General features: G+C 50.9%; 2 protein-coding genes across 14 annotated transcripts in view; one reads left to right on the forward strand and one right to left on the reverse strand.

The window, feature by feature from the left end:
* The window catches only part of TMEM8B (transmembrane protein 8B), a 36,066-nt gene that overhangs the window by 12,192 nt on the left and 457 nt on the right, over positions 1–23,417 (forward strand). For 11 of the 13 annotated variants that reach the window (XM_082402324.1, XM_082402322.1, XM_082402328.1 and 8 more), the window contains 10 exons: positions 199–332; positions 624–892; positions 1,500–1,825; positions 5,457–5,550; positions 5,708–5,831; positions 5,920–6,062; positions 6,276–6,454; positions 13,515–13,661; positions 13,795–13,911; positions 14,166–15,075. In XM_082402324.1, the coding sequence (XP_082258450.1) occupies positions 1,547–1,825; positions 5,457–5,550; positions 5,708–5,831; positions 5,920–6,062; positions 6,276–6,454; positions 13,515–13,661; positions 13,795–13,911; positions 14,166–14,597 (1,515 nt within the window). In that variant the 5' untranslated portion in view covers positions 199–332; positions 624–892; positions 1,500–1,546 and the 3' untranslated portion in view covers positions 14,598–15,075. Of the gene's footprint in view, positions 1–198; positions 333–623; positions 893–1,499; positions 1,826–5,456; positions 5,551–5,707; positions 5,832–5,919; positions 6,063–6,275; positions 6,455–13,514; positions 13,662–13,794; positions 13,912–14,161; positions 15,076–23,417 lie in introns of those variants that run through there. The other 2 variants (XM_082402325.1, XM_082402327.1) reach the window with 2 other exon arrangements.
* OR13J1 (olfactory receptor family 13 subfamily J member 1) lies at positions 17,212–23,406 on the reverse strand. Its single transcript, XM_082402355.1, is given in 4 exon segments — positions 17,212–19,425; positions 19,427–19,848; positions 19,851–19,971; positions 19,975–23,406. Coding segments are annotated over 4 exon segments (981 nt in total). The 5' UTR covers positions 20,008–23,406; the 3' UTR covers positions 17,212–19,020.

Below are 23,417 nucleotides of genomic sequence, written 5' to 3' on the forward strand. Positions count from 1 at the left end.
GTCCCTAAACCTCAGCCAATGCTGAGGATCCCAGCAGATCCTGCAGACCTTGGAGGGACCCAGAGCTTAGAGGACCGCGGTCACAGCCCCAGAAGCAGGAGGGCCAGAGGAGGTTTGTCCTCCGCCTCAGCAGGCTGTTCGCCTTCCTTTAGTAGCACCTCGCTGTCTCCCCTCCTGCCACCCCTGCTTGTGTCTCAGGGTCTCCAGGATGAGTGTCAGTACCTCCTTCAGCCGCAGCTGATTGTCCGGCGTTTGTTGGACGTGGCTGTGCTGGTGCCTGGGCGACCCTCCGAGCAGACCCTCTCCCTCCACAATCGCTCAGCCCTGTACAAGTAAGTCAAATACTGCCCCACACCGGGCCCTTCCTGTGTTCCTTCCCCGGCCTCAGCCTACCTGCTGATCCTGCTCTCCCTCTGGCCAGGCTGGACTGCTGAGCCACCCAGAGCCCCAGGGTGGTTCCCACCCCTGCCTCCCCCTCTCCCAGCACAGACGGGAAGACCCGAAAAGGCCTCCGGTTCTTCTGTCCCTTACCCCTCCCTTCTTCCCAGTGTCTCCCTCATCCTGTGTCCCTCTCATCTCTCTGTACCCTGTCTTTTCTCACCTCCAACCTCCCCTCTGCCCAGGGTCTTTGTGCCCAGCTTCACTTACAGGGTTTCAGCGCAGCTGGTGTGCGTGGGGGGCCGCGGGGCATCTGCCTGCCCCCTGACGCTGCGCCTGCGTCCCAAGGCCCCACCCCTGCACAACTCAAGCTCTGTGGCCTGTGGAGGTGCCTCGGTATGCCAGCTGGAGCTGGCACTACCCCCATGGGGGCACTGGGTCTACGTGCGTGTGGAGACACCATCCCGGGGCCCTGGCAGGACCGTCTGCTTCCAGCTGTGCGTACGGTTGCAAGGTCAGAAGCCCCCCACCTGCGCCAGCCACCCAGCTTGTGCCGACCTATGTGGCTGGGAGGAGGCAGGCACAGTGGCTGTGTTCACTGGTCCTCGGCCACGTCCCTACGACCTCCCCGGCCCAGCCCAGGCTCCTTTACTCGCCAAAGCCCGCCCACTTGGAGCTTCAAGTCATTGGAAGACCTTCAGATCTTTTCTTGGTACCTGACTTGGGGCTCACTAAGGGACCTCATTACTCTCCTTGATTTAATCTCTCAGTGTCCTGGAGTAGGCAGGGGACAGCTAGGACTTCTGGGACATGGTCCTTGCCAAAGCCCTTGCAAGTCAGTGAGAGGGTCCATCACCTGTTTCAGCAGTGTCCTCACTGCCCTTGGGGCAGGAGAGATGACCTTGAGTCCCTTCAACATGACATTCCATTAGCTGTGACCACTAGGAAGCCCCTGGACCCTGTCCTGTGACCTTAGATGCCAGACGCCAAAGGGACGTTGGATTCCAGTTCTTAGCCTCCCCACTCTTTGTTATACCCTGTGGGGCTTAGATCCGGTGTGTGGTGGGGCTGCAGGGCTGTGAGGGTGGCAGGCCTCAGCTCTGATTTCCTCTGCCCCACAGAGTGCCCACAGCCCAGCCTGTCCCGTGCCCTGGTCCCCGGAGCTGCCATGAACATGCCCCAGTCACTGGGCAACCAGCCACTGCCCCCAGAGCCGTCATCCCTCGGGGCCCCTGCCGAGGGGCCCGGGGCCACATCCCCACCTGAGCACTGCTGGCCAGTGCGCCCGACGCTGCGCAATGAGCTGGACACCTTCTCCGTCCACTTCTACGTCTTCTTTGGCCCCAGCGTGGCCCTCCCCCCTGAACGCCCAGCCGTGTTTGCCCTGAGGCTTCTGCCAGTGCTGGACAGCGGAGGTGTCCTCAGCCTGGAGCTCCAGCTCAACGTGGTACTATTTGTGGAGAGTGGGGAGGTCGCCCTTTGGGGGAACCCGAAGGGGAAGGTGTCGGGGTGAAGGGGCCCTTACCTCCTGCAGGAAGCCTGTCTAGGTTGCTTTCACCTTTCATGGTTAGAGACCATGCCTCAGCCCAATTCTGGTCAACAAACATGCCCTGAGTATTTACTACACATGGGCTGGGTCAGCCAGGGCAGCTGAGCAGTCTGGATTTCCCCAGTTTTATAGGCTTACCTGCCACTCACTAAGGGCCTCTCTCTATGGCAGGTGTTTACTTTTTCTCGCATATCTCCTGTGATGGGGAGCTCACCACTTCTTGAGGCCACTCTGATTGCTAGAGGCATTCTTTTTTTTTTTTTTCAAAGTTTTTTTTTTTTTAAACTTTGGGTTTATTTATTTATTTTATTTTTGGCTGTGTTGGGTCTTCGTTTCTGTGCGAGGGCTTTCTCTAGTTGTGGCAAGCGGGGTCCACTCTTCATCGCGGTGCGCGGGCCTCTCACTATCGCGGCCTCTCTTGTTGCGGAGCACAGGCTCCAGACGCGCAGGCTCAGTAATTGTGGCTCACGGGCCTAGTTGCTCCGCGGCATGTGGGGTCTTCCCAGACCAGGGCTCGAACCTGTGTCCCCTGCATTGGCAGGCAGATTCTCAACCACTGCTCCACCAAGGAAGCCCCTAGAGGCATTCTTGACATTCCATCAAAGTCTGCCTCCATGGATTTTTACCCACTGACCTTTGTTTTGCCCCAGAAGCTATATCCAGTAGTCTACCCTGTCCTTTTTTTTTTTTTTAAAGGAACTCCTTTATTTATTTATTTATTTATTTATTTATTTATTTTTGGCTGTGTTGGGTCTTCGTTTCTGTGCGAGGGCTTTCTCCAGTTGCGGCAAGCGGGGGCCACTCTTCATCACGGTGCGCAGGCCTCTCACTATCGCGGCCTCTCTTGTTGCGGAGCACAGGCTCCAGATGCGCAGGCTCAGTAGTTGTGGCTCACGGGCCTAGTTGCTCCGCGGCATGTGGGATCTTCCCAGACCAGGGCTCGAACCCGTGTCCCCTGCATTGGCAGGCAGATTCTCAACCACTGCGCCACCAGGGAAGCCCTTTTTTTTTTTTTAATAGACATTTTTCAGAGCAGTTTTAGGCTTACAGAAAATTGAGGAAAGTACAGAGAGTTCCCCTCTTTCCCCACACAGTGTCCCCTATTACTCACATCTTGCATTAGTGTGGTACATTTGTTGCATCCCTGTCCAATTCTAACAGACCTTCGGATGCCTCTCAGCCTCGCCAAAGCTGAACAGCCTCAGCATCTTAGACTTCTCATCCTCTGCTGTCTCCTCTGGTCATACTTCTGGTCATCATGCCTCTGAAATAAGTGATCCAAGGTGGTCTGACCTGGGTGGCAGGCAGCATTTGTGCAACCTGAGATCAAGTTACCTCTTTCAGCTGCTGCCTCACACTGTGGGATCACCTGAGGCTTGTGGTAGACTAAGACCTCTGGATCTTTTTCCTTTTCCTTTTTTTGCTTCAAAACAATTGTATACATTTTTATTATAAAAATAATAGGATCACATATAAAGGCTTTGGAAAATAGAGGAAGACACCTCCATAACACAACTGCTTAGCTTTTTGGTATATGTCCTCCTAGTCCTTATCCAAATTAACTGATGTGTTTATCTAGTTGTAACCAAGGACCATGCACATTTTCATGCCCTGAGATTGGTTCATGTGAACCGCTGCCAATTCCTATCTCATATTTTTGCAGCACACTTTTTAACCTGAGTGGAAGAATTTATGTCCATCTTTGAGACATTGCCTAACACTGGTTTGGACCTTGCATTTTCACTGCTTTGTGTAATTCACACACTTGAAAAGCTGGCCTTCTAAACCTCTTAGTCATTATTTTCAGCACTGAACAAGACTGGGCTGAGGGCAGAGCCCTGTGTCAGGCCATTGGCAACTGTCTTGGGTTGGCGTTGATCTAATTATTTATCTACTGTTCCCTCAGCCAAAAATCCTTTTAACTTTACTATCCCTCAGCTCTGGGGCAGGGATCATTTTCCTATCACCCACCTGAGACCTGGTCTGTGTCTTGAGGTGGTGTTTTATGGGACATGGCTCAGAACTTTCTAGTGATCCTGCTGGTCAGGACAGAGCTGACTCTTCAACCCCAAGATGTTCCTTATTTTCATACTCAAATTCTCTGTGTTCTGGCTAAGACTGTATATGTTCTGTGTTTGCTTATTGCCATGCCTTTGGGCAATGACAGTGAAGTCTTGATTTGACCTTGAAACTATAGAGCCTATGTCAGAGACCAGCCCCACCCATACTGACTCTTCCTCAGTATCCTGAGAGGAGAGGCCCACCTCCCCTGCTGCTTTGCCCTGTCTCTCTCTACATTCTTGTCTATTTTCTCTAAAAGGCATCTGCTTACATTCCAGCCATCTGCATGCTATGACACTGCTGCACACCTCAGACAGCCTGTTCTATTTATTCTGAAAGGTATATTGGCACACCTACTCTGATCTTTTCCTCAAGTATTTTGATGTTTTCCCTTGGATCAAAAACTGGACATTTGGCTCAGAGAACTGCATACCTAGAGGACATTTCTTCTTTGGCTCCCACCAGAATGGCTTTTGCTGAAAAATACTTTGGCATATAGCCCTGGGCTTGCACTGAGGGAAGTTATGAACAAGTTGTATGAACTTCACTCTCGCAGCTAAGGATAGGAGGCGGGGCAGCACACAGTGCTTCTTTGATGTGAATTTAACTGAGAACCACCCCTTTGGGTGCAGTGCTTCTCCTGAGACTCTAACTTTTATCTTGTGGACTCACAAATGTGGTAACTCACGTTTTCTTCTTTGCTTTGGTTGCTTGGAAGTCTGCAAATATATGGCCCACATCTAGGGACAGATTTGTAAATTTCCCTCATGTATTTATTTTATCCTGTTATAGGTATTTAATAAGCTGCCTCAAATCCTTCTTGAATGAGGTGAGCTTATGGCATCCTGTTACCTTTATTCTTGTAGACAACCCTTTCCGTTTACTCCTGTGGATATCCAGTTTCTTTTAATCCCAGCCAGTTTGCTACATTTAATCCCGTAGGCGTCCTATTACCACTGCTCAGTACCTAGAATCATTTCACCTGAGGAAGAGTGCATTTCTTTACATGCCTCCCGCCTTCAAGGCCCAGGTGAAGATGTGAAGATGACTGACGAACCTTACAATCACCTTTGTTTACAACTAGTGTCTACATCCAGCAACAGTGCTCTTCCCCTTCCCCCCATCAAGCTAGATAGGACTGAAAAAGTGGGTGTTGTCTCTTGCCTGGACAGAATTTAAACAATTCTTCCCAAAGAAAGGATTCAGAAGTGGCCTTGCCTTCTCATCAGTCTTTGAAAGATCTCTGCTGTGGAAGATCTGGTGTTTCCCAGTTTTTCTGTTGTAAGAACGAGGAGGTGAGGGGTGGGGAGGGTGCTTCCGTGTGGAGAGCACCTGCAGGTACGGGGTGTCCAGTGAGGGCCTGGAGGGGTTTCTGGGGAGGGGTTAAGAGGTGGAGGAGTCTGGCGGGGCGGCTGGTGGGAGGACCTGGCTGGTGTGGCCGCCTCATCTTTATACCCGCCCTGCCCAGAGCTCCCTGCGCCAGGAAAATGTGACCGTGTTCGGATGCCTGACTCACGAGGTGCCCTTGAGCCTGGGGGATGCAGCAATGACTTGTTCCAAAGGTGGAGTGAGGAACCGGGGAAGGAGGGGGGGCTGGAAGTCGGGGGTACGGGGGTGGGTATGGAGGAAGGATGGGCTAGGGCGTCTGGGAACTGGAGGCAGGCGGGTGAGGGTTCTTTAGGTCCTGACCCCACACTGACTCCTCCCTTCTCCCCTCAGAGTCCCTGGCCGGCTTCCTCCTCACGGTCAGTGCCACCTCCCGAGTGGCCAGGCTGCGAATCCCATTCCCGCAGACGGGGACCTGGTTCCTAACCCTGCGCTCCCTGTGCGGGGTGGGGCCTCGGTGAGCGGGACGGGGCGCGGCAGGGCGCGGCGGGGCGGGGCGGTGCGCGGCTGCGCCCGGGCCCGGTTGATTGGCAGTTTGTGCGCAGGTTCGTGCGGTGCCGGAACGCGACGGCCGAGGTGCGGCTGCGCACTTTCTTGTCCCCGTGCGTGGACGACTGCGGGCCCTACGGCCAGTGCAAGCTGCTGCGCACGCACAACTATCTGTACGCGGCCTGCGAGTGCAAGGCCGGTGAGCCGGCTGGGCTGGCGAGGGAGCCCACCCGGGGCGGTCGGGAGGGAGGTGGCAGCCTGAGTAGCCGGGTTTGAGGGGGTGCGGAGTCAGGGTGGGACCACCCTCCTCTGGCAGTGGCGTCGGGCTTGAGCAGAGGCCGCCAGCGGAAGTGTCCGCTGAAGCCTGGGCTGCCTTCTCACCTCTTCCACCCTGTGCCTCTCTCATCCGCAGGATGGCGAGGCTGGGGCTGCACCGACAGTGCGGATGCGCTCACCTACGGATTCCAGCTTCTGTCCACACTACTGCTCTGCCTGAGCAACCTCATGTTTTTGCCCCCCGTGGTCCTGGCCATTCGGAGTCGATATGTGCTGGAAGCGGCTGTCTACACCTTCACCATGTTCTTCTCCACGGTATGCGGTGGCATCTGTGTCTTCACCGAGTCCTTACCCATGGTGGGGGGGGGGGGTGAGAGTCTACATTTCCACCACGGGGTTTGGGGATGTCTACACCTTCATGGTATGAGAATGTCTCCTCTTCACTGTACAGCAGTGCTTCCTGACCACTTCGTATCATGGCATGCGAACATGATAATTTTTATAAGGCACATTGGGATATATGAACAAGGCTCTTTGCGATTTAAGATAACAAATAGTCACTGGAGACAGTGTGGGGTCTCCAGCGACCCGCACCCTGCCTGTCCACTCCAAGGGCTGAGGGGACCTTTACCTCAACACACTGGCTGAGAAACTCTGACCTACAGTTTGGAATTGTGTCCACACAATTCCCCTGAGATGCTACATCTAGGCATCTTTTCATCTCATCCCTGGGCTCTTGGTATCTTGTGATGTACAGTGCCTGCCTATGAGCACTGCAAACATCTTAGATGGATTCAGACTTTTCCACATGTCTTAGCAACAAGGATATCACAAAAACCAATACATGCCTCCCTGTTGTCCAGTATTAATAGATCAGACATATATCCAAATTACAAAAATCCTACTTATCATCCAGGAGAAAGTGGGGGGCAAATGTCCTGAAACTGAGTCATGGTCTAGGGTCCCGGTTGTTTCTCCACAGGTGAGGAACAGTGGGCTGTAACCGAGCCATGTAGCAAGACCTTGGCCACTTAAGCTGCATGAGAACAGCACACCCCAGTTTTGTTTGACTGGTTCCCTTTTTAGGCCTGCTCTGACAATGCCCCACTCTGTTTTTATATTCAACATTGTTTCTCTCTCTCTCTCTTTTTTTTAGTTTCCAGATCCTTTTTATATTGTTGCTCACTAAATCCTCTAGCAACAGCTCTTTCACCAGCGCACTCTTGGTTATGTGCAGATCTAATGTGGTTTGCAATTAGTAAGAACACCTAAGTGTGTCAGGAGCCTGGAGCGTGTGAGGAGAGCGTATCCATTCTCCTGCACTTCACAAAGCATCCTGGGCATTGGCTCCAGGGTATTCAGTATCAGATGACTTCTTATCTTCTGGATTTGATGGCATATCATCCTGAAAAGAAAAGACCTTCCCCTAGTAGGAACGCTGGGGGAGTCGAAAGTGCCTGGCATCACATACAGTGCTTCCACTTTCTTAAATAAGGCAGTAAGCAAATGATCAAGGAGAAGGTACTGGCTCTGAGGTGTTGAGTAAAGTCCTGCTCTGACTCCTGTTTTTTTTCCACACGTGCCAAAGTGTAGAGCTACTTGTGATTCATTTTTCCCAGGCAGATTTCCTCTTGTCCCTCTTTCCTGTTCTTTATTTAGTTTAGACTTATTTCATTCCTCAGCAGTCTCCATTTAAGGACCCATCGGTCATATTGCAGGTATCAGCACCAGCATAGTAGGCGACAGTCTTCTTCCTTGTCTTCAAATCCAGGACAGTCTACACCTGGAAGTAGTGTGTCACTTCCTACGCAGGGCCTGGGAGCAGACAGTAGCTTTGTTCTTCAGGAGTTTAAAATTCAAAATGTAAATAAGTAAAAAAAGCAAAACAAAGCAAGCCACAAACCCAGCACTTGATTTTGTATATAGCCGACAGTTCAGATAACTATAACAGAAAAACAACATCTACTGAATACATGCTGTGTGTGAGACACTGCTCGTCGAATCCTCCCCATAACGCTGTAATAATAGAGAGGTATTGCTATTATTATTATCCCTGTTTTGCAGATGAGGAAAGTTTAAATACTTTGCCTAAGGCCTGAGGTGAGTGGTAGAACCAAACTTCTCACTCAGCCTGCCTCCTGATCCCTCTCATGTAATCATTGAGATGTAGTGTTCCCCTTGCATAGGGCAGTGAGCGTGCATTGATACATTTCTAACCTGACTTCAGTTTCTCAGAAGTCCTGGAGTATGTAGAAATACTAACGACCTCACTTTAGTAGTTCTCAAATTCTTAAAAGATAAAAAGAGCCAATCAAAAGGTCAGGAAATATAACCAAACCAAATACAAGAAATCACAGGGAAAATATATCAGACATTGCGGTTGTGCACCTCTAACTCATACAGTTAAAGCCACATGTCCTTCACAGTGCTAGAGGAGTCTTCATAATTGGATCCCAAAAGACCCAGACAGAGCTGACATCCTGGGGCCCCTGCAGCCTTCCTGGCTGATTGCTGAGACCCTGGCTGCAAGCCCACCTCCTCATTACCTCTTCTGTTCCTCACACCAGCACAAGTAATTCTCAGTGGCCCTTGGCAAAATCCCATGACTGTTTCCAAGAGGAAACGGAAGCAGAAAATAAGAGAACAGCAGGAAGTTTCATTCTATCCCGAGTACAAATATTCTAATCTTTGTATGGATTGAATATATTTGCGTCTCCAATTTTAAATTCTGTGGTGCCAGGATACTCTGTTTTGGAGCGTTAGACAAACTGTATAGTTATGTTATAAAAGTATAAAATTCCACAGAAAAAAACAATTTAGGATAATTTTCCAAAATTATTTTGTAAGTAAAGAAATGTTCAAAGCTGAGGAAGGTGTCAAATTAGATTATACTAATAGAAGCCAGTTAGTAGTCTGAATTTCTTTTCTTAAATCCCCCAATCTTTCTGTGTTATTTCTACCACTTCTTTTTATTGCTGATGATAAAAGGAATACTAATCTAAAAATTAGTCCACAATTTTCAGTGAGACAACAATAGTGCAATATATATATATATGTAATATATATAATTTTTTTTTGCATAAGGGAAAGTTTATTAGTGTGGGGATATTCTCCCATGAATATACATGGCATAAAGTATAAGATGACTATAAGGTGACTAAAATTTACTGGGCACATACTGTGTGCCAAACATATAGGAGAGTATTCCAGACGTTCAAGATAGAGCTTCCCAGGTGCCACTATAACTCAGCCTTCAGTAGCCCACTCCAACTTTCGGTTGAGCCAGTTGCTTCTAGGTGATGGGTAAATGGTTACACCAGTGAAATCTATGGTGGTGAGCAATTTGCTTTACCTCATTTACTATAAATTGTGCCTCCTGGTTAGAGATGGTGCTGAATGGGTGCCATGGCAATCGATAATGGATCCTGCACCATGAATAGTAAAGCAGGCTGAAGCACTGCAGGCAGAAGAGACAAACATATGCCTAGAATATATGATAACAAGATGCTGTCTCCTCTGGGTTGAGGAGTTTCAGTGAAGCAAGCTGCCACAGGTTGTTGGCGGGTTTCCCTAGCAAAGTGTGCCCCGGGAGGGAGTCAGTGATGGACTTTACTGATGGCATTTTTGGACATTCAGCAGTGACAGTAGCCAGATCAGGATTGGTGAAATGTAGATCATGTTGTTCACCTCACACTGCAGTTTTATTTATTTTTATTTTTTTAATATTTATTTATTTATTTTGGCTGCACCGGGCCTTGGTTGCGGCACGCGGGATCTTCGTTGCGGCATGTGGACTTCTTAGTTGCGGCATGTATGTGGGATCTAGTTTCCTGACCAGGGGTCGAACCCAGGCCCCCTGCACTGGGAGCACGGAGTCTTACCCACTGGACCACCAGGAAAGTCCCCACACTGCAGTTTTAATTTAACTCTACCCCTAAGGGTTTTCTACAACCTTAAACAATCTCTTTGACTTTCTAGTATACTTGTAGAATAATCAGTCATAGAAGATTAGAGAGATGATATCCCCCAAAACCTCTCCACTCCAGAGATGATCTCTCCATTATTCCCCACTCTTTTTTTCAATGTAGAAATTCCTGGGAGGAAATCAGCCTTCAATTAATTATTTTCTTAGATGTGTCTTCAATGTTACGTGATTCAGCTTTGCTTTTTTTCTGCTGATATATATATATATTTTAATCTTTTTAAAAATTATTTATTTATTTATTTTTATTTTTGGCTGTGTTGGGTCTTCGTTTCTGTGCGAGGGCTTTCTCTAGTTGCGGCAAGCGGGGGCCACTCTTCATCACGGTGCGCGGGCCTCTCACTATCGTGGCCTCTCTTGTTGCGGAGCACAGGCTCCAGACGCGCAGGCTCAGTAGTTGTGGCTCACAGGCCTAGTTGCTCCGCGGCATGTGAGATCTTCCCAGACCAGGGCTCGAACCCGTGTCCCCTGCATTGGCAGGCAGACACTCAACCACTGTGCCACCAGGGAAGCCCTCTGCTGATATTTATCCTCTCTTATCTGAGATTGAAAGATTTATTACAAGTCCCTCTCCCAGAAGTGTTTGGGCATTTCCTTCTGTATACCTGAAAGTCAGGCATATGAAACAAGTGCTTGGTGAAGTGTGAAAGGTGAAATTAATGCTTTAAAATAAAATCCAAATCATAAAACAGTATTGGGTAATTTAGTGAGCAATAGTACGTATATCCGGTCTTGGAGGTAGAGAAATAGAAAAAGGCCAAAATATTGATTTGTTTAGGAACCAAATTAGTTCCCAATTAATCACATATAAGAGAAAGAATTAAAAAATAAACCTTTGAGGCATATTCAAACATTAATTCTAATACTGATATGGGCCCACATGAAAGTCTCTCCAAGTTTCCCAGTAAGAACTCATTTTCTCTATTTAATAATATAAAAGAGGGATTTATGTCCCCAAACTTATAAACCCTTTGAAAAGCCTGGGATACTCACTTAAAACATGATAATTCCAGAGCAGTCTCTTCCTGAAGGGACAACATTCTTTACCTCCAAAGTGAAGGGAAAGAAAGAGGATAGGTACACAAGTTTAAGACTTGCAGTTTAAAATGCGAAGGAATCGAACCCAAGGTTTCCCAATGTCAATTAATATCCCTGGTTTTATTTTTCTTTTTCTAAACTCCTAGCTTCTCCCTGCCCTTATGTTATTCACCCTCTCCCCTCTGTTGGTTGAAGTTACACATTTTGCAATTTGAATGACTGGATGAAATCTTCAACAGGTTCAAAAGAAACATTAGCAATTTCTTTCGCATCCTTTGTCTCTCAAGACTAAACTTTTGAGTCTGTTTTCCCATCCTGTTGGTGGCAGCTCTGCATCTGGGCTGGCTTCTGTCAGCTTTCACAACAGACCTGCTTCAGTTTCCCACCTGCTTTCCCTAAGGTCGCTGCCGTTTCATCAGTGAGGTTGCGGTGTCATGGTTTGTGCTGTGAGTTCGGGATATAATGCTCCTTTTCCCTGAACTCTTCTTCCTGACCTCGCCTCCACCTTCTCGTTCTCAGCTCTGACTCATTCAAACAGGAGACTAGGCTCTCCCATTTTCATTTTCCCCAGGAGTTACTGAGACCCCACTGCTGCCAGTGAGTGAAATTGTGATATTGCTCCGCTATCTCTCTCCTCAGCTGTGGGCTGGATATCCCTGCCCCCTCCCTGCCCACACCCAGAGCCATGCCTCTGGAGGCCTGGATACCTGTCTCACTGAGGTCTATAAGGCTGTCTCTCTTTTGGGCTCAGAGCCCTTGTGACTTAGGGTTGCCTTTTGATAGAATGATGAAGAAACTGATGTGGGCTGAAAGTAGTGCCTAAAGGGTCCATCCAGTCAGTGATCAAGCCACTTCAAAGGCTGCCTTTTGATGGTACAACACAACCTTCCTGCCCCAGCTTCTGTTCAGCCTGATGCATTTCAGCCCAATCCTGGCAACTACACTGAGTTGTTTCTCCTATCAAGAGGTGCTCTCAGTAGCCATGGCTCCCTGAGGACCTGGGGTAAAGTGCAGGTGACAGAGGTCAAACAGATTGATTCGCAGAATCTTAGGAGACTTTTTTGATCCCCTAAAATCTGCTGGCATGTCTCAAACTCAGCTCCAATGAGTAGATTTTGGTCAGGTTTACATAGGTCAAAACCTTTTTCTTTCCCGTTATAGCTTCGTAATTTTTCTTAACCCTGCTTCCATTACCATAATAACCCAATCTTCCTGACACGGAGCAGGGGCGATGTTGGGAGATGGGAGAAGTGAGCGTGCCACTGTGATGGTTGTTCTCGGTCAGAGCTGTTTGTCTTCAGAGACCTTGCCCAGTCTCTTTTCTTTGGGTGGGCTCGTAAGGCACATGATATAGAAGGACGCGTGTTCCTACATCTCTGCACCAGATATTCTTGAAACCATCCATGGCCTTAGTGTTTAGCATCAATAAGTACTCAAATTACCTAAATTCTACACAGAAGTTCAAAGAAAGGTGACAGCAAATGTTCCAAGACAAAATAAACTTGAACTCAGGTTATCCCTGGGTCACTGTTTTCGCAATAAGGGAATGCAGGCTGCCGGAGGTCCTGATAGCATTATCCAGCGGGGCACAGGGGTTGCGACCACAGACCCAAGGGCTGATGGCAGAGCTTGGTTCCTTAATTGGGGTGCCCAGTATAGCTTGTTCCAGTTCCACTTGTGTCCCCTGCACCCCACCTTTAAGCTCCTCAATACCCTATTTACTGTGTTCCCCACTGTGTAGGGTAGGTGAGCACTGTCCCTTCCCTATGTTCTTCCCGTGGTGTAAAGTGCCATGCTATTTTCCATGGCTTTAGGGACTGCCTTTTTTCTTACTGTCCCCCCACCTCTTCCCCCATGGCATTGGGCGGGAGAGGATGCAGAGGACCAATAAGTGCAAGGTCTGAAGGTGAAGCATAACTCAGAGTCTGAGCTAACAGACAGGGCTTGGGGTCTGGATTGGCCAAGAGGCCAGATTCCAGCCTCAGAGCTTGGGCCAGGATTACAGGTGGGACCCACGCGAGCACAAGGGGATACAGGCAAGGATTGGCCTCAGCTTGAGAGACCTGGATCCCCTGGCTTGGTGCTCTCACAGCACATTCCAGAAGCAGGAAGATTAGGAAGGTGAGGACGAGGCTTAGGGCTGCCAGATACGTACAGCCTAAGACACAGACCGGGCCTCCCTACCACATTCTTCTCAGGGTTGGGGAGTTGGGAATTTCCCAGTTCTGCTCAGTCTGTGCCCTCTGACCTCCGCTTTTCTGACAGCAGCACGCCACCCCATGGCCTCTTTCTCCGGTTTTGTAGACCTGGACCTTTGCCGCAAGTTCTCTCAATGCCTGTCCTCTCTTCCTCCAGTTCTACCATGCCTGTGACCAGCCAGGCATTGTGGTTTTCTGCATCATGGACTACGACGTGCTGCAGTTCTGTGACTTCCTGGGCTCTTTAATGTCCGTGTGGGTCACTGTCATTGCCATGGCTCGCTTACAGCCTGTGGTCAAGCAGGTCAGTCCAGAGTGGGCCCTGGGGGACAACCATAGCCAAAGTCTACTTGAAATCCACTTCCCCATCTCTCCTGGGGGCATTGCCGAGTGCCTCTCACCATCCCGGCCCAGCCCCTGGAGACCTCTTTCTCTAGGTGCTGTACTTGCTGGGGGCTATGCTGCTGTCCATGGCTCTGCAGCTTGACCGGCATGGACTCTGGAACCTGCTTGGACCCAGTCTCTTTGCCCTGGGGATCTTGGCCACAGCCTGGGTAAGGTTGGGAGGGCTGGGGGCGGGGAGGTCCCAGCAGGACTTGGGTGCAGGGACTTGGGTATCTGGTTCCCAGTTTAAGGTGGGCTTGGACCCTGTCGTCATCACTGTGCTGCTCACAGCGCTGCACTCCAGTCTTGGCAGATGCCTTCAGGTCACCACCAGGGCTCAGGGGAAGCCTGAGAGTGACCAGCAGTGGCTTGGGTTCCAAGGCGTCGCGTTCCTGAGCCCCACTTCTCTGCCTCCCCCAGACAGTACGCAGCGTCCGCCGCCGGCACTGCTACCCGCCCACGTGGCGCCGCTGGCTTTTCTACCTGTGCCCAGGCAGCCTTATCGCGGGCAGTGCCATCCTGCTCTATGCTTTTGTGGAGACCCGAGACAACTACTTCTACATTCACAGCATTTGGCATATGCTCATCGCTGGCAGTGTGGGCTTCTTGCTGCCCCCTCGTGCCAAGACTGACCGCCAGGTCCCGTCTGGAGCCCGGACCCGGGGCTGCGGTTACCAGCTGTGCATCAATGAGCAGGAGGAGCTGGGCCTTGTGGGCCCGGGAGGGGCCACTGTCAGCAGCATCTGCGCCAGCTGAGAGGGGCTTTGGGCTGCCCTTGGGGAACGTGAACTCTTCCTCGGGGCAGAGAGCCCTTCCTTGGGTTCTTCCTGGGAGCATGGAGTCCTCCCAGGGATAAGAGACAAGTTGTATTTCTTGAGGACATGGAGTCTTTCTTAAGGACACGGAACTCTTTCAGGGACCTGGCACACTTCCCGAGGGCCTGGAGTCCTCCTGCATCTTAAGGACTGGAGCCCGTGCAGGGCCACAGAGCCCCCTCAGGACCAAGGAGTCCCTCCCAGGGGTGTGGAGCCCTTCCCAGGGTATGGAACCCTCCCGAGGATATGGATTCCTTCCCCGGGAGACCAAGCCCTCTCAGGGACATGGCATCGTTCCTAAGGAAACGGAGTCCATCCTGGGGAAGCTGAGTCTCCAGATCTTCCCAGCAGCTCAGCAACTATGGGCTCAGGCTTCCTTCCCAGAGGCAGCATCTGGGCTGTGCTGCGCTGGGAGGGGGATGCAGGACAGATGGGGCTGGGACTGGGGCTGGGGTGGCTGGTATCCTGAGTTGATGCAGGTGGAGTCTGGTGTGTCTCCAATGAAGTATTTGCTGGTTCTGTGCTGCCTTTTTTTTCCCAGGGGAAAGGGTGTGGGGAGGGGAGGGAAAGAGGGACCCTGAGACAATCAACAGGGGTGACGGAGCCCAGCTGGCATGAGCTGCTGGAGCTATTGTCTGAGACTTTTGCCCCATTGTGTCAGGCTGCAGCAGCCAGGAGTAGGGAGTTGTGTGAGTCTGTGTGTGTGTACTTGCTGAGATGATTTCAATCAGTGAGACAGACCTCCCTTGTGGTGCCCGCACCCAATAGGGAAGGAGGCTAAGGGCTCAGGAAATTGGACTAGCGGGTACAAATCTCAGATGTGCAAGAAATACCACAAGAATGTAACTTCTGTTTTGAGTCTCCATTTTGCCCGAGTGCCAGAAACATAATCTTTTGTCATTTGGGGATTTCTTCTGTTTCCACAAAGGTCACAGCTGAGTCCCAAGGGTCTTACATAATGCCGAGATATTGCAAGGGTGTTCTCCCTGGTCACCAGGGTCCATGTGGCGCCCCTGAGATTTCCATCATCCCACCTGGTCCCCAGTCAGTGGTACAAGCAGGCCATCCTGGAGTGGTTTCTTGTCCCCATCTGTGTAACCCTTTCAGTCCTGAGGCTCTCCACCACTTCTGTGCCACATGCAAAGACTTGTGAGACCTTGGTTACCCAGAAACACCTTGAAGCCATTTCTACCCTGGGTTCCTGCTCTGCATTTTACTTGACCAACAATGCATGAGTTGCTCCAGCTTTCACACCCTGCAAACCTGTCCGGGGGCTTGGTCTGGGGAGTGGGGCTCAGGGCCCCTCCCTTTTGGGGCCCTCCTATGCCAGTACTCTCACTACCTCCCCATCTCCTTGCTTTTTCCTCTCCCTAGCTTAGAGAATCTTTTTTTAATCTGGAGATGGGGACACCTACTTTTTCTTACATTTTTCTCCCAAATCTTTTGTTTATGCCTTAAGTCTTTTATGTTCCCTTTAGAGCCTAAGCTTTTGAAACTCAGATGCCAGGAAAACATCTCTTTGTTCTCTGCTTTCTGCAATCACATCTCTTCCTTGGGGCACTGAGCAGAGTGTGATGTAAGAAGGTCACATCTCACATCACATTCACCAATTGAATGGTAAGAAGGAAGGAGAGGTGTGGGCTAGGTGTCTGTTCCTGTATCAGAAATATTATTCCACACAGATCACTAGGACACATGAGCCCAAATAGCTGGGATTCAGGACACAGTCAGCAGAGTACAGAAGGCTCTGAAGAGGGAGACACAGCTGAGACAGACCCCACCCAGCTAGGAGGGATCAGAAGGGGTTTTCTGGAAGCCGGATGGGGTGGAGGGCATTGAGTGAGGATTGAATGAGTTTCCATAATGCCAAGATGTTGGAAGAGTTTTCTCTCTGGTCACCAGTGTCCATATCACATTCCTCCCCTGAGATTTCCACCATCCCATCTGGTCCCCAAGCAGGAAAGCACTTAGAACACTTAGTATAGTGCCTAGCCTGGTATGTGGTTAAGTCTCCAATGTATGTTAGCTAAAGGTCAGGTGTTTGGACATGGGAGTCAACGGCAAGGGGGAGACACAGGGGCAGGAAAGACTGATCTTTACTGGGGAACTGGGACTAGTTCAGGGCATCTGGACCTGCAGGGTGTGTGTGTGTGTGTGTGTGTGTGGAGTTAGGGTGGAGGCAAGCAGCCGGTGATGAGGCTGGGCAGGTACATGGGGTCTGGCTTTTATCCTAGGGAAATGAGCAATGGCCTCATTGGAGGGATTTAAGCAGGAGAGTAGCAGATCAGATTGGTTTGCTTTTTTTGCGTTATTTTGTCTTTTCAGATAGGTGTTTTGACGGCTGGTGCAGAGGATGGATTTTGGAGAGAATTTGGAGGCTGAAAGTGCAGCAACACAGCTGTTGCACTATTTGAGAGAGAGTTGGTGAAGGCAGTGTCAATGGAAAGGAGGGGACTGATCCGAGAGCTGTTATGAGGTGGATTCTCTAGGACATGGTGACTGATTGGATGTGTGGGGTGGTGAGGGATGAAAGAAAGCCGATGGTGACTGCCATGTTTCTGGCTTGGTGACTTGGGGGGGTGTTGGTGCCATTCCCTGAGATGGTGACACACCTTTGTGGGGCAGAATGATGAGTTCAGTTGTGGATAGTTTGAGTTTGAGGTGCCTGTGGGATTCCTGGAGGGAGAGGGCCAGCAAGAAGACCGTGCCAGGCAGAGCAGCTGAACCAGGTCTGGAACCCTGGCCTCCTGGGTCCCAAAGCAGGGGTCCTTTGTTGTCTCCTGACTTGTTCAAGTGACTTCCTGGAATACAGGGCTGTGGCCACCAGATACTGCTGCTCCCTGCTCACGTCTGTCCACACGTTTGGACTAAGACCCCGGACTGCCCACAGCTGCCTGGAGCACGCCCAGCAGCACAGGATCCAGTCCCCAGATGTGACATTGTGAGGGCTTCTGAGGGACAGTTCAGTTCAGTAACCCTCTATCGGGAAAGCTCTGTGGGAGCTGCAGAGACAAGCCAGACCTGGTTGAATCCCGCCATCAAGGAGCCCACATTGTGGTGAAATAGCATGGATGCAAAGCAGAATGGGATAGGTACCGAGTGAAAGATACCAGCAGAGTGCTGTGGGACGTAAGGAAAGAGAGACTATTCAAAGTGCACCAGCAAAGGCTGTGTGAGAGAGCTGGTGTCCAAGGTGGCTTGGAAAAATAGTCCCAGGTCTCGCCAGAGATCAGCATGAGCAAGACACCAAGGTGTAGGCAGTACAGACACTGTAGCGAGGGGGTCACCGTGTGAAGGGGGTCAGTGGAACATCCGGCTGGAGAAGTGGGGGGCTGGGTTCTGGAGGGCTTGAACTCAACTGAAGAATTAGGGCTTCATTCTGTGGTTAAGGGGAGCCATCGTAGGTTCTTGAGTAAGGCATCAGCCAGGGTCTGGCCAAAGTAGCAGGACAAGCGTGAGTGATATAAGGGGTCTGTTGTAGAGAACAGAGCTGTCGATTGTGGGAGCAGTTGGAGAAGCCTGTGCGAAGCTGGGCCTCTGCACCTGGTGTCGGGCCTGAAGCTGCTCTCGGCAGGCGTGAAGTGGGAGGTGAGGACAGACCAGCACCCAGGAGGACAAACTGGAGCCCGTGTCTGGGCCTCACTGCCTTCAGGCTCAGTGACACTGGTGACCTGCAGGAGGAGCTGGCACTCTCTGGCGTGGCGCTGCACTTGGCACGGGCCTCCGAGCAGCTGCAGGCGGCGTGGCAGGGGCTGGAGGAGCTGCGCTGACAGCAAGGTGAGCCCCAGGCCGGTGACAGCAAGTGAGGTCTCCCACCACGACGGTGCTGCTTCGCCTTCGCCTCCCGTCTCATGCGGATTTCTCTCGTGGTCCACCTGATCCCAGGACCTTACAGGGAAGGAAACTCTGGGAGGCCCGGTTCCACCCTAGTTAGCTCGACCCAGTCCAAAGCCACCACAACAGAGCTAACCAGCACTCTCCTGGGATGATTAACCTGGCAGCAGCCGGTGAAGGACAGTTGGTCCGAGAAAGGGAAGCTCTAGAAATCTGCAGTAGCCCCTGGGTTGACTGTAGGGTGGGTGGTTGTCACTAGGCTCTTCACGAATTCTTCAGTCCTTCCCCTCCTTCCAGATGTGTGGTAGGTGGGTGTCCCCTCCCCCTCGGTGTCAGCCCTGGTGCGTGCCTTGCCTTGGCCAGTGAGGTGGAAGTGGAAGTAACAGGTCACTTCTGAGCGGAAGTTTTAAGAATCGTGCAGGCTTTGTCATTTTCTCTTTGTCTTTTGCCACTTGGACCAGCAGTGTGCCAGATGGTAGCTGCTTTATCATCCTGAGTCCCACAGGGATGAAGGCGATGGTGCAGAGCAGATCCCCCAGCCAACCTCTGATGGACCTGCAGCGTGAGTGAGAAAAAGAACCTTTGTGGTTTTAAGCCATTGAAATTTTGAAGTCATGACCACAGTGTACCCTAGCCTGTCCTGCCTGATAGAGTTAGAGAGCAACAGGAAAAACGGGACATTTCCCTGGAGAGCAGGTCTCCCCTCAGCAGAGCTATGGCGGCAGCTTTCACCTCTGTGTTCCTCAGGCTGTAGATGATGGGGTTCAGCGAGGGTGTCACAACCCCATAGAACAATGCGATAATCTTAGCCAAGTTGGGGTCCTTGGCCTTGGGCTTGAAGTACTTGAAGGAGATGGTCCCATAGAAAACCACCACCACTGTGAGGTGGGCAGAGCAGGTGGAGAAGGCTTTGTGCCAGCCGGCAGCAGAGGGCACCCTCAGGATGGCAGCAAGGATGAAAACGTAGGACAGGCAGATGAGCAGCAGCAGGGCCAGCGTCACGACAGTAGTGGCCACCATTGTTAGCAGCGCGTTTTAGAGAGATGTCCCCACAGGCTAGTTTCAGCACTGCCAAGATCTCACAGAAGAAGTGGTTGATGACATTGTGGCCACAGAAGGGGAGGCTCCAGGTGAGAGTGGATTGCAGCGGGGAGTTGGCAAAGCCTGTCCCCCAGCTCAGCGCCGCCATCCACACGCACGTCTGCCTGCTCATGAGCTCTGAGTACCGAAGCGGCTGGCAGATGGCCACGTGACGGTCACACGCCATCACGGCCAGGATCGGGCACTCCGTGGAGCCCAGCGCCAGGGTCAGGAACATCTGCAGGGCGCAACCAGGGAAGGAGATGGTGCTTTGGGTTTCCAGGAAATTGACCAGCATGAGAGGCACAAAGGAGGATGTGCCGCAGATATCCATGAGGGAGAGGTTGCTGAGGAAGAAGTACATGGGGCTGTGCAGGCGGGGTCCAGCATGTTCAGCCTGATGAGGAGGGCATTCCCCAGCACTATCATGGAGGAGATGCCCAGGCAGAGTACAAACAGCACCATCTCTAGGTTGTGGTGCTCGTGTAGCCCCAGCAGGACCTACTCTGTCACAGCTGTCTGGTTGGCCCCATCCATCTCATTCTCCCTCCTTTCCCGTCTGGACCACACGGGTGTTGGAAAAAGCACCAGCTGGCCTGGGAGCCAAGCAACCTGGATGTGTGACCTGGGGCGGGTCAGCCCTGCCTCTGGAATTTAGTCTCACCATCTGTATAATAAAAGAGTGGACTTCAGGTCTGCAAGCCGGCCCTCTCAGCTCTGCAGTTCTGGTGTAACTTAGGGGAGGCAGGGCCCATTCTCATCCCCTAGGCTCTTCTCTCTTCTCCCCTGGGTGGACTCAGGGAAGACAACAGAGTAGGGTTCACGTTTCAGGTGCTCCTTTGGAATCTAAAGCGTTCTTGCCTGTGAAGAGGAAGCATCTTTTCTGGGTTATGACTTCATACGGCTGAATTATGCCCATAGTATTTCGGATTCATTCACTCACTGAATATTTGTTGAATGCCTACTCTGTGCTAGGTACTGTTTAGGTGTTGGGGCTATAGTTGTACGAAAAATAAGTGGATAAAAAGATGCCACACCTGTCACAAGTGCTGCCCCTGTTTCTTAAGTGAGATGAGCTCGGGAAGGGAGGTGGGTGATGAGTGATGCTCGCTTAGCGTTCCTTTGGGCATAAAGGTTGAACATTTCCACTCCATAGGATGTGTAAGCCTTATTCTGGCCATTCCTCCTTAAGGAATCACAGACCATCCATTGATTTTTAAAAGAACATACAAGAACATACATATCCCAATAGAGCCGCTGATCACAGCATTTAACCCTGGCCATGAAAGCCAAGTGACTCTCTTCTTGGCCTCCATATTACTTTTTAGGATAAATAATATCAGCAGTAATCTCACACAAAGAGGGAAACCAGGTCTCACGTGGTAGAGGCGTCGTCAGTCATTGACTAGCTTTATACAGGGAGGGTGGGAAAGGTTGCGGTCTTCGCCCAGGTAGCTTCGGTTGCTCTTCTGAGCTGGTCTCAGCCTCTTTGGGAAACGCCAGTGTCACGAGGGAGCGAAGTGTCAAGTGTTAGATGGGAAAGCTGTCTTGTAGCCCCAGTGATCCCTGGTGTAAGGGAGAAATAGGAGCTGAGGGTGAACTTTAACCTTTCAGAAGATTATATACCTACCCCTCCCTCACTCCTTTCACACCTAGCTTTACTGTGAGGCCTCTGTCTTGTGACAACATTGGAACCCTGTCCTTCCTCCAGGGCTGGATCTTCCCCCTCATTACTCCTGCCTAATTGCACCTATCATTTGTAGGGGCCGATGGGCTCACCCTCTCCTGAATAAACCATGTCTTTTCCCAACACTACATCTTTGCCCAAGAAGTTCCCTTTTGTAGGCAGTCCTCCCTCTCTTCCCCAGTGGGGGCATTCCTGCTCCTTCTTCAGAGTCCAGCTCATCTCTCCTCCTCTCCCTCCTGCACCCTGCAGAGTCACCTGCCCCCTTCTTGTGCTCCCACAGCCCCTGGCCATCCTCTGTGCTCTTGTGTTGCGCACCTGTCTCCTCTACCACCCTTGAGAGCGGGACTGTCTCCTTCCTCTCGGCACCTCGTACAGCAAGTGCTGCCAAGGACAGTCACTCAACAGATATTCAGCTCAGGATTCTGAAAACCCAGCGTTGCATCCCAGCTCCAGCTCTAACTAGCTGTGTGATGTTGACCAAGTCACTTGGCCTTTGAGACTCAGTTGCCTTCTGAAAAATGGGGATTCTGTGTAGCCAGATGAGACACACACAGAAAAGTGCTGGTGAGCCGCCCAGCAGCGAGGCTCCAGATCAAAGACTGCGTCTTCAGCCACAGGCACCTGCTGGATCTGTGCTCTCCACCTCCCCGCACAAGAGCTCCAGCGTCTGTCATGACCCCCTCTCTCCCCAAAGCCTGTGTTGGTTTTCCCTCCTCCAGCCTAAATCAAGGTGATTGTTAGGGGTGTTTCTGGAACATACAGGGGTAGTTGATAAATCTGGGTCAGCCAATGACCGTAAATCTTATCCACGTAAACATTTAAAAGTAGTGATTCTCTTGCTGAAGTTTGACAAAAAGTTAAAGAATTGCCTGAGTGTGATGGTTCATTCGTTCCCTCATTCATCAAATTGTTATTGAGCACCTACTATGTGCTGGGTGCTGGGAATACAGCAGAGGCAGATGCGGCTTCTGGCCTAATAGAGGTTACACTCATTTCGTTGCTCTCTGGTGACCTTGGTCACATCCCTTCCTCTCTCAGCTTTAGAAACCTCTGAGATTCTCTTTGAGTCTGGGATGTAAAGTAAAACCTGAGGTCTGGAAAGAAGAAGTTAAAAGGAAGCATCTTTCCTGGGTTGTGACTTCATGTGGCTGGATTAAGCCCAAAGCTTAATTTCAGATTCAATTATAAGGCCTCGGTCTTTGTTGGGTGTGTTGCCCAAAAAAGACCTTTTAACCTCAAATTTTGACACTGGACATAGGTGTGGAGGGTGTTTTCAGGCAGGTAAAAGGTGGGAAATAGCCTGACTCTGCATTTCTCTTCCCCACCCTTGTCTCCAACAAAAAAACCAAGTGGGAATGGCACAGGCATTTGAGGGCTTTTGTCATCAGGCTCTGGTCTGCCCTCCTGCCTCACCTCCTGTACCTTCATGCACCCCTGCTCAGCCTCAGACCACTCCCCATTGATGGACAAATCCCGCACGCTCCTGTCTCGTCCCTTCTCATCCTTTCCTCAGCTGGAGTGGCCTTTCTCTTCCACTCATCCTCCAAGGCTCAGCTCACGCACACCTTCTCTGTGGGGCCTGCCTTCCCAGTCCACAGAACTGACCATCCCAAAAACATGACGCTCACACAGCCGCTAGCACAGTTAGTTTGTTGTGTGTGTCGTTCTCTCTCACACAACAGACTGTGAGCTGTGGAAATCAAAGGGCTGTGTCCATTTCATCCCTAATACCCCGCAGTGCCTGCACACAGGAGGTGCCATTTGAGATCCAGTGCTTTTCTTCTGCCAAAATCCTGATCCCAGATTTCTTACCTTGAGATCACCCTCTCTCGCCTTCCCCCAGAGCACACACCAGCAGAACAACGATGCAGCCGTGTGATTGCTGGGAGGAGAACTTTAGTGGGGCCGGTCTCCTCCCTGCAGGGATAGCTGCTCTCTCTGGAGAGCTAAATCAGGAGAGTGATAGGTTTCCTTACAATTTAAGAGTCTGATCATAACACATTCATGGAAATTAGGAACAGCCCACTAGGCCATAGGCTTATGACCCCAAAGAAATAAGGCTGTGTCTAGAAAATACCACGCTGCCAGGTTACCGACAGCTTTGACTGCAACGTGGGCCCAGGCTGGGACATCAGGGAGCAGCTGTGGTTCCCTTGGTCCATCAGTTAAGATAAGCTGGGTTTGCTGCAATAACATACAACCTCATAATTTTAGTGGCTTACCACGACAGAGGTTTAGTTCTCATGCTGCATGTCCATTG

This window comes from Balaenoptera borealis (genome assembly GCF_965194805.1).
Source record: "Balaenoptera borealis genome assembly, chromosome: 8".
Lineage (NCBI taxonomy): Eukaryota > Metazoa > Chordata > Mammalia > Artiodactyla > Balaenopteridae > Balaenoptera > Balaenoptera borealis.